Raw genomic sequence first — 19,390 nt, 5'->3', positions numbered from 1 at the left:
CGAAAACAAAGCGTTCGAATTTGTGGACGTTGTTGTTGTCAGCGTTGCCTTTGCCGTAAAGAGATTCTTCAAACTTTTCTGTGTGAGAAGCCGTTTAGAAGAACAACGATCGTCGTGGAATCATACAATAATTGTTGTAAACGTTTCCAAAGGAAACCAAAGAAACGTAAACGGCATTATTGTATTAAACGACGTCGACGTGTATTACAAATCCCAATCATAGACAAGACCACGAAAAACAGCTGTAGTAACTTGCATTCTAGTAGCACCGCAAAAAAATTGCTTAAATTAAAGGTTAAAGTTAATCCCAAAGTTATGTTGATCGATGTAATGGCTAATAATGTAATGTTGTCCAAGTTCACTCAACGATTAATCAAACTGCAGAATTATTTGAAATCTTCAAATACGGACTATTGTTTTGAATTAAGCCCCCATGACTTTGGGGGCCCGCCATTATATCTTCAACTACAGCAGCAAGAAACGCAGCACCAGAATAGTCGCCAGTCACATATAATACAGCTTCGTTTTGATAACGTTTATTATAAGCAACCTATTACGATTACGAAACTGCAAAAGAAATTGCACATCTGTATAACAGCCACAAATGATGATAACAGCTAAGTGATATCACAAGAAAAAAAAACTTAGACAGGCGGACGCGAAACGATACACGGAATAGTAGAAGACGAAGAAAAACTTAAAAAACGGAATAATTTTTTATTTTGCACCCCTCTTTCGCCCCCCAAAATAAGGCACGGGAAAAAAAGATTTTTGAAAATAATAAAAAAAAAAAACAAATAAGACAAAGTCAAAGATACAAAATAGTGGATGGTGTTGGAAGAACTAAAAAGCAACGAAAATTTTAGAACATCTATTTTACCAAAGGAAAATAAATAGCAAAATAGGTAAATATTGAAATTCCTTAATTTAAAAAAAAAAACGTTTTTGAAGCCATCCAGATTTTATTTCAAGTTGTCATAGCTACCAATATATACTCGCATATTCCGATATTCGCAATCGAAAACTGCATGAAATTATTGTTCATATTATGAATAAATCAGAAAAATTTGTCAACATTTTATTTCTATTCAAAATTTTGTCGAAATTGTGATTTATATAAAAAAATTTATTTCTAAAGAAAGAAATTTTGATTGCTATAGAAAATGTTGTCAATATTTTTTTTCATAGAAAATTATGTCAAAATTTTATTTCTATAGAAAATTTTGTCAAAATTTTATTTCTATAGAAAATTTTGTCAAAATTTTATTTCTATAGAAAATTTTATTTTTTAGAGAAAATTTTGTCAAAATTTTATTTCTATAGAAAATTTTGTCAACATTTTATTTCTATAGAAAATTTTGTCAAAATTTTATTTCTATAGAAAATTTTGTCAAAATTTTATTTCTATAGAAAATTTTGTCAAAGTTTTATTTCTATAGAAAATTTTGTCAAAATTTTATTTCTATAGAAAATTTTGTCAAAATTTTATTTCTATAGAAAATTTTGTCAAAATTTTATTTCTATAGAAAATTTTGTCAGAATTTTATTTCTATAGAAAATTTTGTCAAAATTTTATTTCTATAGAAAATTTTGTCAAATTTTATTCGTACAGAAAATTTTGTCAAACTTTTGATTTCTATAGAAAATTTTGTCAAAATTTTATTCCTACAGAAATTTTTGTCAAAATTTTATTTCTATAGAAAATTTTGACAATATTTTATTTCTAAAGAAAATTCAGCTTTCAACTCCATTTCTATAAAAAAAAAACTAGATATTCAACCGAACCTTTTATTATTACCAATATTAATGCGAAACCACCTATTTTTATTTATTTCTTTGTTATTTTTATATAGCAGCAGCAATTTTCTTCATTAAATGGTGGAGGATAAGGGTTGACTATAACAGGAACTAATACAAAGCTACAAAAAAACCTTCGTCATTAGTGGCCCTGGAAATCAACCTTGACCTCTAACTGACTTGTCGTCGTTGTTGTCATTCTTTTCGCAACAGTAGGGCAAAATCAAATTTCCACATCAGCAGCTTTAAAAAAGCCGGGCCCATGCCTCAAAACACTAAACCACTGCAACACCAACATCAAACGCAGCAGCAGCACCAAAAAATAACAAAACCTAATTCTCAAGGTAGTAGCAGCAGCAGCAACAACACAACCACTAACAACGCCTGCAGCAGTGGCACCAACAACAATAATAGTCACATACAACATGTGCAGCAAGTTCATTTGGTCCACACGTCTGCACAACAACAACATAACCAACAAAAACAACAACTGTCTGCAACAACACACCAGCCTCAGGCCCATATGATACAAATATCAGAAGAATTTATCGAAAAAGCCCAAACTCCACGTACGAATCATACAACAAAAAATACCAACACCACCGCTAATCCCAAAACAGCAACTACGACCACCACCAACATGATGATTTCGGCCACCGGAGAGGTTATACAACAGCAACAAATCTTTAAAATAGTCAGCACCGATGCTACTACCGGTAATATGATCATAGATACATCGGCGGTTGGCGGCGGTCCACAAAATCCCAGTGGCACTTCTTCAACAACATCGAAAGTTTTGCTTAGCAATTTGACCGTGTTGTCCAAACAATCGTCTTCGGCGGCAAGCGCATCCGGATGCCAACAATCCTCGACATCGGGGCAAACAATTAATTTTGTTAATGCTAAACAATTGTATGCGGCATCAACGCCGTCTTCAAATCAAGCCGGTAATAGTGGTGGTAGCAGCGGTGGCAGCGGTATAATGGCCAGCACTTTGGGCAAACAACAAAAATTTACTGTGTCATCGGCTAGTCTAAGCAGTGGGAATTTTAAGCCCACAGCCCTTAAGCAGACGACCAATACACAGTATACTAATCCGTCAAACGTTGGTGGAGGACCACAAAAGATAAGTATGAGCGGTAATCGTAATATTCAAATGCTTACTACGGCTAGAGTGCAAACAACATCATCAGGTGGTGGTGGTGCAAGTGCAACAAGCCATACGGGATCAGCGGGTGTTATAGCCAATAATGCCACAAACGTCACAGGTCAAACCATGGTTGTGCAACAACCTCAGAAATTTGTCACATCGAACAGTATTGCCCCAAAATCTACATTGGGAGGTTCCACAAGTGGCAATATCATAAAGAAAGCGGCTGGCTCACTGAGAATGAATAACAACAACAACACCAACAATTCGGGAACTCTTACCAAATTGATGAATTTGCATGGTGCTCAAACATCGCAAGCTGTCAAGACATTTATAACGCAAACATCCAATAGTGGATCGCAACAACAAAATAACAATCCAATGACTTCCTTTCAACAGCACCATACCAAGGGAATTGGTGCTGGTGTTGGTGGAAGCGGCGGTAAATCAAAGTTTATTAAGCAATATAGCAATGCTATTATCAACAGCGCTGGCGCTGGTGGTGGTGGTATGGCCTTAACATCAGCAACAGTACCATCAGCTTTGTCACACCAGCAACAATCGTCTCCTTTGCATAATGCCACATCATCGTCAGTGCCGGGACAATATCAGGCCTCAACGTCTGCACAGCAGCATAGTCTAACAGGGCAATCTGGGTATATGAATCATCATAAGGTCTCAGCTGGTGCAGGCCCATTGGGTACACCAACCACAACAACGAAAATTAATAAAATTAATTCCAAATATACAACAGCGGGAAGTGGGGTGGCAGCACAATTACCACCCGGTACACAACTACAGCAAAAATCCTTAGGTCAAGGATTGTCCACACAGCAGCAGCAGCAATATCAATCAAATGTTGCTGCCAGCGCCAATAGCAATATAAAATTCGTTAATGCCCAGGGCACAATTGTGCAGCAGCAGCAGCAACACTCCTCCCTGACACCACAGAAGATACATATTAAGCAGCAGCAGCAACATCCTAATGTCTCATATCCCAGTATACAAAATCAAAACTTTGATACATTGGATGGTGGTAATACACACTTGACGACTACTCAGCAAACAAATGCAACGTCATCGTCAACAGGAACGGGATTGGCCCCTACTCCTAACCAATTAAACGATGACATTATGATGGTAAATGGAACACAAATGACCGATGAAATTTCGGCACGCATATTGCAGAGTATGTCCCAAAAATCATTCATTAATCAGCGATATCAACAATTGCAACAGCAACAACAACCATCCATCTTTCAAAAGTCTCCCACAAGTAACAATAATAGCAGTAGCAGCAATAGCAATATGTTACCACCTCCTCAAGCAGCCGCAGCAGCATCAGCAGTTGCATCAGTATCTTCTTCGCAACAGAGCCCAGCATCCCATACACAAAGTAATACCAATAATCCTTCGAATATTTTACTTTCACCCAGAGAGTATACGCTTTATCCACCCACTGTGGGCAGCGGTAATACGAACAGTGGTAGTAACCAACAGCAAATCTCCTCTTCACCACAACAGCAAATGTCAGCGACAGCAAGCACACCGATTCATTATAATACATCGTCGCCAATTGGAATTTCTTCTCCAAATTACCTCTCGAATAGTATGGCAACAATAACCACACATTCATCTAGTAATGCTGTAGGTGGAGGGGTAATGCCAGGATCCCAATCTTTGTCAACGACATCGGGGCGGCTTGCTCAGTCTGCACCTAGTTCGCGTTCTCAATCCATGGAACGTAAATTGCATGAATCTTCAATTTCAAGGAAATCTACAGAGTATTATAAAGTCAAGTAAGTACATTTCCTGGCTTTTTTTGATTTCATATAAAATTGCTACAGCAATAAAATAAGAATAAATGAGGGGGTACTATTTAGAAATTCGTTTGGAATAATTTGCCAGTGAAAATTTCTGTGACTATAGTCGCCTTTGGATCTCATCCTAGTTTATACATTCAGTAGCATGGCATTTAAACCTTGAAGTTAGGATATCCAATGTCTTACCCAATCTGTTATATTGTTTTATATCCAGTATTTCAAATAGACTAAAACGCAAATGTAGAAAAGTCGACTCTTTCATAATGGGAGAAAGTTGGAAAGTCGACTTTGCAAAAGTCGAAAGATCGTCTTTTTTAAAGAAAATTTTGTTTTTTTTTTTCAATTTTTCAATTTTTATTCATCCAAAATCATCTTATTGCTATAAAGTACATATTTTCAGTTGTGTTTTGAGATTTATCTAGATGATATTACAACAAAATGTAGTCTATATAATAGTAATTGATTTGTTAATTTATCTCGTTATGTGGAAGTAAACATGGGCATACATATGTTTTATTTGCATAGGAAAAATGGGAAAAACCTTAAACTGATTAGAGAAAGAAAATTTTGTGAGAATTTTATTTCTATAAAAAATTTCAAAATTTTATTTCTAAAGAAAATTTTGTCAAAATTTTATTTCTATAGAAAATTTTGTCAAAATTTTATTTCTATAGAAAATTTTGTCAAAATTTTATTTCTATAGAAAATTTTGCCAACATTTTATTTCTATAGAAAATTTTGCAAAAATTTTATTTCTATAGCAAATTTTGTCGAAATTTTATTTCTATAGAAAATTTTGTCGAAATTTTATTTCTATAGAAAATTTTGTCGAAATTTTATTTGTATAGAATATTTTGTCAAAATTTTATTTCTCATAACAAAAAATATCAAAATTTTATTTCTATAGAAAATTTTGTCAAAATTTTTATTTCTTTAGAAAAATTTTGTCAAAAGTTTATTTCTATAGAAAATTTTGTCAAAATTTTTATTTCATTAGAAAAATTTTGTCAAAATTTTATTTCTATAGAAAATTTTGTCAAAATTTTTATTTCTTTAGAAAAATTTTGTCAAAATTTTATTTCTATAGAAAATTTTTTTCTCTTATTTCTATAGACAATTTTTGCTTTATTTCTATAGAAAACTTTCTCAAAAATTTTATTTCTTCAGAAAAAATTGTCAAAATTTTTATATCTTTAGAAAAATTTTTTTCAAAAATTTTGTCAAAATTTTATTTCTATAGAAAATTTTGTCAATTTTTTTTCTTTAGAAAAATTTCAAAATTTTATTTCTATTTTCTAAAAATTTTATTTCTATTTCCTCAAAATTTTATTTCTATTTTCTCAAATTTTTATTTCTATAGAAAATTTTGTCAACATTTTTATTTCTTTAGAAAAATGTTGTCAAAATTTTATTTCTACAGAAAATATTCTCAAAATTTTACTTTTATAGAAAATTTTGTCAACATTTAATTTCTATATAAAAATTTTGTAATATTTTTATTCTTTAGAAAAATATTGTCAAAATTTTATATCTATAAAAAATTTTCCCAAAATTTTATTTTTATAAAAAATTTCTCAAAAATGTTATTTCTATAGAAAACTTTATCAAAATTTTATTTCCATAGAAAATGTTGTCAAAATTTTTATTTCTTTAGAAAAATTTTGTCAAATTATTAATTTGTCTTTATTTCTATAGAAAATGTTGTCAAAATTTTATTTCGATGGAAAAATTTTTGGTAGAATTCTACCAACTGTGGCAACCGTCGTCCACAATTGCTTTAGGGAATCTTCCCCATTTTTTTTCAGTTGAAATTGTCTTTAATGGACTCCTTTATTTGTTCTAATTTAAATTTTATGTTTTTGTCTACTTCTTTCATGTTCAATAATTGGTGTATACACCAATTATGTATTTATTTTTATGGTATTAACCTTACACTGAGCACTAAAAATTAAAAAAATGAATAATAACGACGTAATAACAATATTCCAAAAATTAGCATTAAAGATTGTCATAAACTTAAAAATAAAAATTTTGGCCCAACAACGGCCATCCTCTCGTCCCATTGTGACAACTGAACTGATCGATTTTATTATTCCTTTACCTCCATGTACTTCCATAACTACTACCAATACCCAAATTACAAAATCTACCAACAACGGCGCCTGTGCTGCTAATATTAATAACAAACTCAATACAAAATACAACAACAAAAACAATGTTTCCACCAATATGACCACATCATTAACTACTTCATCAACTTTCAAAATCTACAACATTATCCCTAATAGCAATCACAATTCCCTGCGTGGTAGCCATAGTAGCTTATCAACAGGCCATAGTAGTGTTGTTGGTGCAACGTCGCAGCCTATAGGTGGTGCAGGAGGTTTAAACAATGCCAATACGACACCATCTGCATCAGCATCGTCGGCATCCTCAAACCTAATGGGCAACAATAGTGGCGGCATATCAGTGTCATCATCTAGGTCACTACAGCAAATTCCTATGGTAATGGACCACCAGCAGCAGCATCATCTAAATCAAAGTAGTAAGACAACTACTACATCATTGGCAGCAGGAGGTGGTTCTACAAATTCCTGTAAAGAAGGTGATGATATAATAGGCGAAGAAATCCGGCCGGTACCGGTGGAAACACAGGATATACGTTTGCAAATACTCCATGCTGTATTATTGGATCATACCTATGCCAATCCCATGCCCTTACAATTACCAACAACTTTTGCTGTGCTACCATCCTCGGCGGCTGAAATGAATACTGGCAATTCTACAGGGGCTGGTAATCAACAATGGTCTTTGGGTGGCATAGGAGCAGTGCAAAATGTTGCCTCCAATGTTCCCACATCAAATTATACTATGTACACCTCCCAATGTAAGTATCCAAGATCCAATTTTTTTTTGAATCCCATTAACATCCAATACATTTGGTTTCTTTCTTTGTCTTCTCTCTTTAGTATCGCGTTTGCAGCAAGATGATGATGCCTACTCAGCCATTAGCAACAATAGTTCTAGACCAGCATTAGGTGATATTGACCCAGGTGAGGAAACTGAAACGGCACCCGAAGCCGAAGCTGAAGACGATTCAGTAACACGTTGTATATGTGATTTAACCCACGATGATGGCTATATGATTTGTTGTGATAAGTGTTGGTAAGTGGTAACCACCTTCACATGGACCATGGAAAGTTGTACTCATTTTGATTTTCTATATCTTTTGTAGCGCTTGGCAGCATGTTGATTGTATGGGTATCGATCGTCAAAATATACCAGACGAATATTTATGCGAATTGTGTCAACCTCGTCCTGTGGATAAAGCTCGGGCCCGTGCATTGCAGGTGCAAAAACGCAAAGAACAGACCCAAATGATTTTGGTACAAACACAACAGGCCGCAGCAGCTGCCGCCGCTGGTATCACTGGAGCAGCTGGTTCTGTTGGTGGTATTGGCGGTGGAAGTGACCCATCCAATCTTTCCAATGATACATTGGCCATGCAACGTGCGTCGTCTGGTACATTTGGCCTTGGTAATGCTAATGCCGAATCTTCGTCTATGTTGTTGGCATCGAATGGCACAAATCTGAAGAAAGGTTCAAAGGCCATGAAAAAGGGCAAAGAGACAGCAGCTGGCAAGAAGTCGAAAAAAGCAGCCGATAAGCTATTGGGGGCTGGCTCTGCTGGCGGAACAGCAGGTGGTAAAGCTCCTCGCAAAGAGACCAAAAAGAATACCAAACGCAAAAAGACTGGCCATGATGGCACTGTTGGCAGTACTGTGGGTATGACGGCAGCCGAAAAACATGCCGCCAACTTGCGGCAATGGATTGAGAATTACGAATTGGCCGTTACCAATCATTATTCGCCAGAGTTGCGAGCTAGGCTCATTGGTATACAAAAGCAACCTTCTCTGCTCCAGAGTATCCTTAATACAGAGAACCCCGTTTTGAAAGAGTTCAGTGTAGGCCACTTGGAAAATCGTTCCACAACTGTTCCCCATGCTGGAGGTAAAATACTCATCAGCAATATGGACATAACACCGAATTCACCAATATGCGAGTTACGCGGAAAATATTTGTTGACCACCCAATTTAAGACACAAAATACATCGATCAATATGAACTCTCCGCCTCCCAATAACTATCAAATGACCAGCTACAAGGCCCATAAAACACCGGGACCCTTTGTATTTTTCTATCAAGTCCAAGGATCAGCGGTCGGCGGAGATATGCCAGCAGCTAATCAGCAGGGAATGGCTGCAGCTACGACCACCACCACCACAACAACTCTTAATGCTGATGGTACCTTCACAACAACCACAACAACGTTACCCGCCCAACTAAGCCCGCCACCGCCTGCCTATTTGAAGGGACCAGAAATATGTGTAGACACCCGAACATATGGCAACGAGGCAAGGTTTGTGCGTAGATCATGCCGTCCAAATGCTGAAATACAACATTTATTTGAAAAAGGCACCATCCATTTATTCATAGTTGCTTTGACCGACATTAGGGCCAGTACCGAAATCACAATTCGCCATGAACCCCATGATCTTTTGGCAGTGGAACATAAAAAATCCAATACAATGGTGATACAGCCCACTAGCACTGCATGTGCATGTGGTCTAAGTAAGGATTGTATATTTGGACCTCCCCTGCCACAATTGCCGCCGGCGGCAAAATCAAATGCAGGTCGCAAGTCTCAAGCACATAATTCCGGAGGAGGTTCGTCCGCAGCATCCACAGCAAAACAACGAAAGGCTATACAACAAAATCTTAACCGCAATCGTTCGACATCGTCTAGTGGCGATAGTAATATGGGCTGTGCAATGACGACGTCGTCTTCATCGGCTCCCATGAATACGTTAGTGCCGTCCACATTGGTTCCATTGGGTCTGAATAGTCCAAATAGTGCAATAATGCCGACAGTAGCCAAAGTAGCCAAGAATATCATGGGGAACTGTAATAATGCAATCTCAATTCCTATAATGCCATCGGCAGCGTCTTGCAATAGCAATCTGAGTAATGCCTCGTCAACATCATCATCGACACTAGCTAGTGGTATGCATGATTCGGGCATATGTACATCCTCCTCATCGCCATCGGTATCTATACCATCTCCAACGGCACATATGCATTCGCCCATACAACAAACGACGATGTCGACGACGACGGCACAACAGTTGCAACAGCAACATATACAGGGTCAAGTACATCAGAATTTGAAGACAACCACAACGCTATTGCCTCAACAACAACAGCAGCAACAACAACAAATAATGCAATCCCTTCCGACACCATTAATTCTTACCACAGATATCCAACAGGGGCCTCATAATGATCCGCAGGAAGGTGTTAAGGTTATTGGTGGTGGTGGTGCATTGCAAATTGGTCAACAAGTATTAGCTCAATCTCCACAACAGCCATCAGGATATCCCGTAACTGTAGTACCCCAGTCATCGCCAATTAATCCAGAACTTGTGCATGATGCCCCATTACAGGCATCAGGTCATTTGCATATTATTACTCCTCCTCCAGCAGCAAGGTTCCCTTCACATAGCATACCAACAACCAATGTAAGTTCAATTAAACTTTTTCATATTCTTACGAGTGGCAACCACTCGTGTCAAAAAAAATTACCAAAATTTTACCAAACATTTACCAAATTAAAAAAAATATTTCTATAGAAATTTTCTCAAAATTTTATTTCTATAGAAAATTTTGTCAAAATTTTATTTCTATAGAAAATTTTCTCAAAATTTTATTTCTATAGAAAATTTTCTCAAAATTTTTATTTCTATAGATAATTTTCTCAAAATTTTATTTCTATAAAATTTTTTCAAAATTTTATTTCTTAGAAAATTTTGTCGAAATTTTATTTCTGTAGAAAATTTTCTCAAAATGTTATTTCTATAGAATTTTTCAAAATTTTATTTCTATAGAAAATTTTGTCAAAATTTTATTTCTATAGAAAAGTTTCTCAAAATTTTATTTCTATAGAATTTTTTCAAAATTTTATTTCTATAGAAAATTTTTTCAAAATTTTATTTCTATAGAAAATTTTGTCAAAATTTTTATGTCTATAGAAAATTTTGTCAAAATGTTTATGTCTACAGAAAATTTTGTCAATTTTTTTATGTCTATAGAAATTTGTTCTCAAAATTTTATTTCTTTAGAAAATTTTGTCAAAATTTTATTTCTTTAGAAAATTTTGTCGAAATTATATTTCTTTAGAAAATTTTGTCAAAATTATATTTCTTTAGAAAAAAATTGTCAAAATTATATTTCTATAGAAAATTTTGTCACAAATTTTATTTCTTTAAAAAATTTTGTCAAAATTATATTTCTTTAGAAAATTTTGTCAAAATTATATTTCTATAAAAAATTTTGTCAAAATGTTATTTCTGTAGAATGTTCTCAAAATTTTATTTCTATAAAAAAAATGTTCTCAAATTTTTTATGTCCAAAGAAAATTGTGTCAAAATTTTATTTCTATTGAGATTTTTTGTCGAAATTTTATTTCTATAGAAAATTTTGTGAATTTTTTTGTTATATAGAGCTTTTCACATCATATTTTTATTTAAAAAATCTACAATATTTTTTATGGAATTAATTCTCAAAAATATCTTGTATTTCCAGCAACTTGTCTCACCGCAGCTCCGCCAAACCCATCAGCCGACAATTCTATTGCAATCGAGTTCGATGGAAATAACATCTCCTGAAGCTACAATTGCAGCAACCGCTTTGCAATCGTTAAATTGTTCTCAACCCACCAGCTTTTTGGCCGCTCCTACCATAGATCAAAACATTCAACAGACGACCCCATTGCCTGGTATAACTCCTCCAGCAGATGTCAAAATCGATGATCTACGATTGGGACAAAATATTTTACCTTCAACATCGGAGGTTCATAATTTGCCAGGACATGAGGTGGGACCACCGCTGTTATCGGCCGTCATATCAGAACCAAATTTAACGGGAATGCCTTCTGCCATATGCAATTCGGTAAATTCTTCGCCACAAGAACATCAACAGCAGCAGCATAGATCACCTCAGAAAAACAATCAAATGCATACACAAAATATGTCCCACCATGGTAGAAAAACTCCGGCAAAGCAAAGTCGCACTACTAGCTTCTCCGAAGACAGTGAACAACAGCAGCAGCAGCATGGTGATGAGACTTCCGTTTCTTCGGCAGCCCCTAACTCTTCCTCGACACCAAAGGAAAAACCAAAGCTATCACGAGAAGATCGTAAAATGGAAGCCATTTTAAGAGCAATTGAAAAAATGGAACGTAACCAACAGCGTAAGCAGGAACAGAAACAAACGAAGAGACAAAGTTCGGGTAGCCATAATACAACACCGACATCACCCAATAAAACCTTCGAGTCGGGTGACAGTTCCGGTACTAAACGTTCCAATTCCCAATTGGGGGCTGGTCCCACTAGAACCAAGAAGAGGCGTAAAGCTGGCAATAGAGGTGGGGCAGGACATAATAATCAAAGAAAACGCCGTCAAAGTCGCATTAACAGTCAGGAGTCGGTTGATGGTGGCCCATGTGGGGTAAGTGGTCATGACAATGATACCGTTACATCCGAATCCGATGGTTGTGCAGCCATGCATTCGCCACCTATTGAAACTGTGGCATCCTCCAAGAAAGAAACCTCCAAGCCGCCGGAGTCGGTTATTTCGCAACAGTCTTCTTGTGAGGCCATACCAAATAATGTGGACCAGGCGGCTGGTCTATTAATGGCATTTGCTAACCCCATTGCGGAAACTTTACCCATACAACCACCACCACCGTGTGAACCTCAGTCACCACAGAGACCACAGAGCCATTACAACATGACCTCCAACGAAACTACTACATCTCCTCCCCCAACACCACCATCTCATTTAAGCAGTGCATGCCTGCTAATAGAAGCTGCTGTCGGACCATTGGAATCGAATCTCGATGCCAACTGTGCTGATGTCAACAATGCCGAATTCAAATATCCTCCACAGGCAAAAACGAAAAAGCTTTTGATGAACAATTGGCTACATCGAACAGAGGATACTGCTGGAAATGTTGCTGGTTGTATGGTGGGAGAAAAATCATCACCGAATTCTCAATTAGCTTGTGTAACCGGAGGTTTAGATTCCTTGGTTCAGGCGGCATTGAATGATTTTAAACAAACGCATTCGGATGAAACCACCGAATTGCCACAGAATTTAAGCATTGTCGCCCAACGGGTCGAGGAATTCATACAACAAACTGAGGGAGGCCCACCCACGCCACCACCCACCAAACATTCATACGAATACGAACAACAACAGCAGCAAATGTATGCCATGTCTACACCGGCCGTTGATTTGTCTTTGAAGCATCCCATAATGACGGATAGTAGCCCTAAGGCCTCAACACCAAATAACAAAAACTTTCACTTGCCACTGCAGGTGAGTACCTGTAGTAATAATTCATCGGTGAAAAAACGCTGGTTAAGGCAGGCCATTAGTGAGGAGACCCATGAAGAGGTGCACAACACCTATTCTCTGTCTCCCTCACCAACAACACCCATGATGGCTACGACATCGATATGTCCGAATTCGAATTCCTCAGGTGGTGGTAATCCACCATCAAATGTTCAGGCTGTAACAGTTCCGACTTCTTCACCGACTATAGTCCCCAATGGATTTACAACGCCTTTAAAGAAACGACGTCTATTACTTACCGATAAGGATGATGAAGATAGTGGTGGTAGTGGTGGTGGTGGTAATCAATTCAATACTGTGGAATCAAATCCTAGTGGGTCGTTATCTCCACTTCCGGTTGAAAATTCTGTGATAATCCAACAACAACAACAACAAGATCCATGTGAAGAAAAGCCCCAAGAAATCTGCGCACCTTCTATCGAACAACCAGATGCTTTACAATGTGGGCAAAAATATAGTGAGGGTGAGATAGATGTCGATGTGGAAAAATGTGAACAATCTGAAATAATATTGCCGAAATGCAATGCTCCTAAAGAGGAAGTAATGGATCAAGATCAGGATATCGATGTTACATCCCCTCCATTAGTAGAGCAAGTAAAAGTCAAGACTGAAATTTTTACGAAACATGAAGAACCACCCAAGGAGCAGTCGATCATTAAACAAGAGACCACCGATTCCAGGCAGGTTACACCGCCCCACCAAACAACTTTAACCGCAGTCACCACAACTCCGGCGGCAGAGTTTAATGATCAAGAGGATGATGTTGATATTCTAAGATCTCCTAGTCCTGGTAGGGAAATGATAAAAGCCGAGGATAATTTGGTTAAAATTGAACCTGAGGACACAAGTGGTAATGATGATGTTAAGATTGATGTAGAAAGAGAGGAAAGTATGCCAGCCGATGATGTCATTGTGCCGCAAAATTTCAAACGTGAACTTAAGTCTGAAGGACCCTCAGGCAATAGTGATGAATTGAAGGCGGCAGTGGGTGTTAAACATGAGCCAGAGGTGGAAAACCTCGATCAAAAATATCCCACAAATGGAGATGGCATTCAAGAACCAAATGAAGCAAAACCTAAATGTGATACTACCACCATTAAAAGTGAAGTTTCCAATGTGAAATATGAAAATCTTTCCACCAATGAAAGTGATGCAGGAGCAGGGGAGCCTAAACCGAAAAAACCTAAATTGGAAGAAAATCAGCAATGTGAAAAATTGCTAGCGAATATGACAGAAGACCCCCCGTCACAGCTTGCGTTAGTGAATAAAAAAGAAAAATCTCTTGATGTTGTGGTAAAGGAAGAGCCATTGATGGGAAAAGAAAATGCCAACACAACTAAAGCTTCCAATCATAAAGAAGAAGAAGATGTACCTTGCTCAAGTTCAGTGAAAAGGAATCATAAGGGATCTCATGATAACACTTTCATAGATGCATCAACTCCTCCTCTACCTTCGACATCTACTTCAACTCTAGCATCCAGTATCACATCTGTGGCTACTACTGCCATTACTCCTTTGCAAAGTGGCAAAATTTCATTGAGTGATGATGATATACAAGCTCGTTTACACAATTTCCATAAGGAGAATATCCTCTTCCTGCAATCGCGTAATAAAAAGTCCAAGTCCAATTCCTCGACAACATCATCATCGTCGACTTCATTGGCTAGCAACGAATCACAAAGAAACAATCACAAGAACAACTCGTCGTTGTCTGCAAATCATCATCATCATCACCAGCATGAATCTAAAGAGAGATCGGAAAAGGCTCAAAAGCTATCCACAAAACATCATAAAAATTCTTCGTCATCCTCGGGTTCTTCTTCGAAGAAACAAAAGCTATACAAAAGGGAAAGAACTACAAGTTCAAGTTCCTCTTCAAATAGTCATAAAAATTCTTCCTCCACATCATCAACCACCCAAGTCTCCACTTCCAGCAAACACATACAATCTAACTCCAATACAAACTCTTTGTCATCATGTTCCTCTTCAACAACATCATCTTCAAAGAAGCCTAAATCTTTAAAGAAATCATCATCTGGTTCTTCGACCTCCTCATGTACGTCGTCGACATCGTCTGCTCCGCCATCGAATTGCCATCCTCCATCTTCGTCGAATGCCTCGGAATCGAAAGAAAAACACCATAGGCAACGAACTACATCGAGTAGTAATAGCACTACTACTACTACTCCCTTAGTGAATACCACAAATACAGCCGCTGGACAGATGCCTTTTATGGCATCGAAAAAACGCCAATTGAATTTCGAGTTGGAACTCACTAAGGATTTACATTTGGTGAATAGTGTGGCGAGTGGTAGTGGTAAACACAGGCGACAGGAAGATAATCATCAGGCTCATGGTTCTGCAAAAAAATCTCGTAAGGATTCCTCATCGTCACACAGCATCACAAGGGAAGAGCAAAAGATAGTAGTAGCAAACAAATCATCTTCGCATGCCAAAAGTAATTCTGTGGCGGCAGAAAAACCTCTGGAGAAGGAAAAGAAAACTCCGGTCTGTACCACATCGTTGGCTGGGAAACATGCCTCCACAAATGTGTCAACTTGCAATTCTATAGAAAATATTTCAAGTTCTACTTTGGCCTGTAGTCAAGGCGATGATGTGAAGAAGCCAGTTTCCGTGCTGGTATCGAGTGCAAATGTTTTGAGAGAACATCCCACATTGCCCCACTTCAATAATGTGGTATGTGTGGTGCCAAGTTCAAGTTCTTCAATGGTAACTACCCCGACCACCACCATAGGATCTTCGAGTTCAACGCAGACGGTGTCAACGCAGCTGCAAACACAATCTCAACTGCCCACAGTGCAACACATTCCAGTTCATGTTAGTAGTCCCAGTAGTTCAGTTCCACTAAGTCAGTCATCTTTACCAGTTACTCCACCACCACCACCGTCTATTCCTTTGGCCGGTATGGCGACACCCTTATCCGCATCCAGCAGCCATTTACCATTTTTCAATACAATTTACGGTAAACTTTTGGACAATCCTACGCCTGTGGTGTCCACCGGCCCTATTGCCCCATCGCCTTTGCCCACAACATGCCCCCCAATAACACCAACAACACCGACTTCTTCATCTCTAGTCTCAACGGGAGTTCTCTCGGAATATTTAGATACCAAATTGAAGAGCTATAACACCTTGGGTGGTTATGTAACTCACTCGGCACTTTTTGGTTTAGGTAGTACTCCGTCTAAAGACATTGTTGCAACATTAAGCAAAGATGCTGCCATTAGTAATGAAATGCCAGCACCGCCAACACCTTCATCTGTCACGGTCTCGACAGTTGTCGCATCATCATTGTCATTGGCATTAAATGCCGCCACCACACCAACGTCATCTAATGTGGGTGCCATGAAAATGCTAACTAAAACCGCCAGTCATGATCCTCGTTTGAATCCTCAGCTTACAGCTCCCGAACCACCACCACAGCCTAAACGTAAACTCTCTATAAATGAGTATCGCAAACGTATGCAGCAGACCTCATCAAATGAGTCGGCTAGTAATAGTTTAGCTTCCACGCCCACCACACCTCCTTCCAGCTTGGACCCGCCAGGATCAACAATGGGTGTGGATAACCCTGGGGGCAGTGGTGTTGAGGGATCAAGGCTAATTAATAAATGTACGCTGAATTCTCCCGAACATTTGACACAATCCGTGGATTCACAGATACAAAAGGCCATAATTGCCTCCTCCTCATCGTCATCACTGAATGTTTACGATTCATTGAATAGTAGTAATAGTAGTTCCACCAGCAACAGCAGTTTGTTGAATGATTCCCTTTTGAAACCATCTTCGCACGCTGAAGAGGATACCACAAAAGGTTTGTATTCCTCTCATATCCACCAACTCTACTCTAGTGACTTCAAATTGAATGGCTCATTTTGATGTTTACTTGTTTTGTTTTTGTTTTTTTTCATTATCCTTTTCCAGGACAATTCAATGCGGCACCAACGCTCCTTGAGAAACAACAAGAAAGTATTTGTGCTCGTTTGAAATCTTTAAAAGAAAAACAAGGCTTGAATTTAGGAGGGGTTGGTTGTGGTGGCAGTGGTGGTAGTCGTTCAAGATTTTCATCATTCAGTGAAAGTGTTGGCGTTGGGGAGTTTTCATCTATAAGAAAAGGTATGTAGACATTTAATTTTAATTTAATTTAATTTAATTTAATTTAATTTAATTTAATTTAATTTAATTTAATTTAATTTAATTTAATTTAATTTAATTTAATTTAATTTAATTTAATTTAATTTAATTTAATTTAATTTAATTTAATTTAATTTAATTTAATTTAATTTAATTTAATTTAATTTAATTTAATTTAATTTAATTTAATTTAATTTAATTTAATTTAATTTAATTTAATTTAATTTAATTTAATTTAATTTAATTTAATTTAATTTAATTTAATTTAATTTAATTTAATTTAATTTAATTTAATTTAATTTAATTTAATTTAATTTAATTTAATTTAATTTAATTTAATTTAATTTAATTTAATTTAATTTAATTTAATTTAATTTAATTTAATTTAATTTAATTTAATTTAATTTAATTTAATTTAATTTAATTTAATTTAATTTAATTTAATTTAATTTAATTTAATTTAATTTAATTTAATTTAATTTAATTTAATTTAATTTAATTTAATTTAATTTAATTTAATTTAATTTAATTTAATTTAATTTTTAATTTTTAATTTTTAATTTTTAATTTTTAGTGTTTAATTTTTAGTGTTTAATTTTTAGTTTTTAATTTTAATTTTTAATTTTTAATTTTTAATTTTAAATTTTTAATGTTTAATTTTAAATTTTAAATTTTTAATTATTAATAATTAATTTTTCACATTTAATTTTTAATTTTTAATTTTTAGTTTTTAATTTTTAATTTTTAATTTTAATTTTAATTTTAATTTTAATTTTAATTTTAATTTTAATTTTTAATTTTTAATTATTAATATTTAATTTTTAATATTTAATTTTTTGTGTTTAATTTATAGTTTTTAATTTTTAATTTATTATAGTCTTAAGTAGTTAAGAAATTTATGAGAAATATAAAAAAAGACATTGTAAACCATTATAACCCAAAAAGGGTCAATAAAAAAATATGGCTTAATTTAATTTTATATTTCATATTTAATATTCAATATTTAATATTCAATATTTAATATCTAATATTTAATATTTGATTTTAGACTAAATTTTAATTTAATATCATATAAATAATAAAACATTTCTTGTGATTCAATAACGAAATTAATTGTTCCAATTAATTTTTTAATTGAAATGTCTTCAATTACAAAATGATGGTATCAATTATCATCGAAAAATTAATTGAAAGCCAATTGAAAAATTAATTGATCCAATTAAAAACATAATTGATACTAATAATTTCTGTGATTGATTTTTGTTTCAATTAAAAAATTTGTTGAATCAATTAAATTTTTAATTGAATATTTTTTAAAACTCAAGACTTCAATTGAAAATATTTTCGTAAAAATTTTTTCTGTGTGAAATAAATTTTTCAACTTAAAGTGCTTGTGTTAAAATTAATTTTATATTATATATTATATTAAAATAATTGTATTTGATTAAATATTTAATTAATATTTATTAGTTAATATTTAATTGTAATATTCAATGTTTAACTTTCGATTAATTTTTAATTTAATTTCTGACTTATTTTTTTAACTAAAATGCTTGTGTTAAAATCAATTTTATATTCTATACTATATTAAATTAATTTTATATGATTTATTTTAATTGGATGTACACTATTAGTATTAGTTTTATCTATTTATATATGCTTTGGTACCTATATATATATATATATATATATATATATATATATATATATATATATATATATATATATATATATATATATATATATATATATATATATATAGGTATATATATATATATATATATAGGTATATATATATATATATATATGTATATATATATATATATATATAATATATATTATATATATATATATATATATATATATATATATATATATATATATATATATATATATATATATATATATATATATAATATATATATATATATATATATATATATATATATATATATATATATATATATATATATATATATATATATATATA

At 34.5% G+C, this 19,390-nt stretch overlaps 1 protein-coding gene across 2 annotated transcripts; it reads left to right on the top strand.

The window, feature by feature from the left end:
• Window positions 1-624: 624 nt before the first annotated feature.
• upSET (SET domain-containing protein upSET) lies at window positions 625-17,382 on the top strand (the record flags this gene model as incomplete). Of its 2 annotated transcripts, none has more annotated exon segments than XM_075305374.1 (7): window positions 625-905; window positions 1,857-4,746; window positions 7,059-7,657; window positions 7,740-7,935; window positions 8,006-10,349; window positions 11,413-17,080; window positions 17,191-17,382. In XM_075305374.1, coding segments are annotated over 6 exon segments (11,686 nt in total), but the record flags the coding sequence as incomplete, so codon positions are not given.
• Between the last annotated feature and the right edge of the window lie 2,008 nt (window positions 17,383-19,390).

This window comes from Haematobia irritans, chromosome 4 (genome assembly GCF_050003625.1).
Source record: "Haematobia irritans isolate KBUSLIRL chromosome 4, ASM5000362v1, whole genome shotgun sequence".
In the NCBI taxonomy this organism is placed as follows: domain Eukaryota; kingdom Metazoa; phylum Arthropoda; class Insecta; order Diptera; family Muscidae; genus Haematobia; species Haematobia irritans.
The sequence above is the reverse complement of the archived record's forward strand: the minus strand, read 5'-3'. Positions and strand labels throughout refer to the sequence as shown.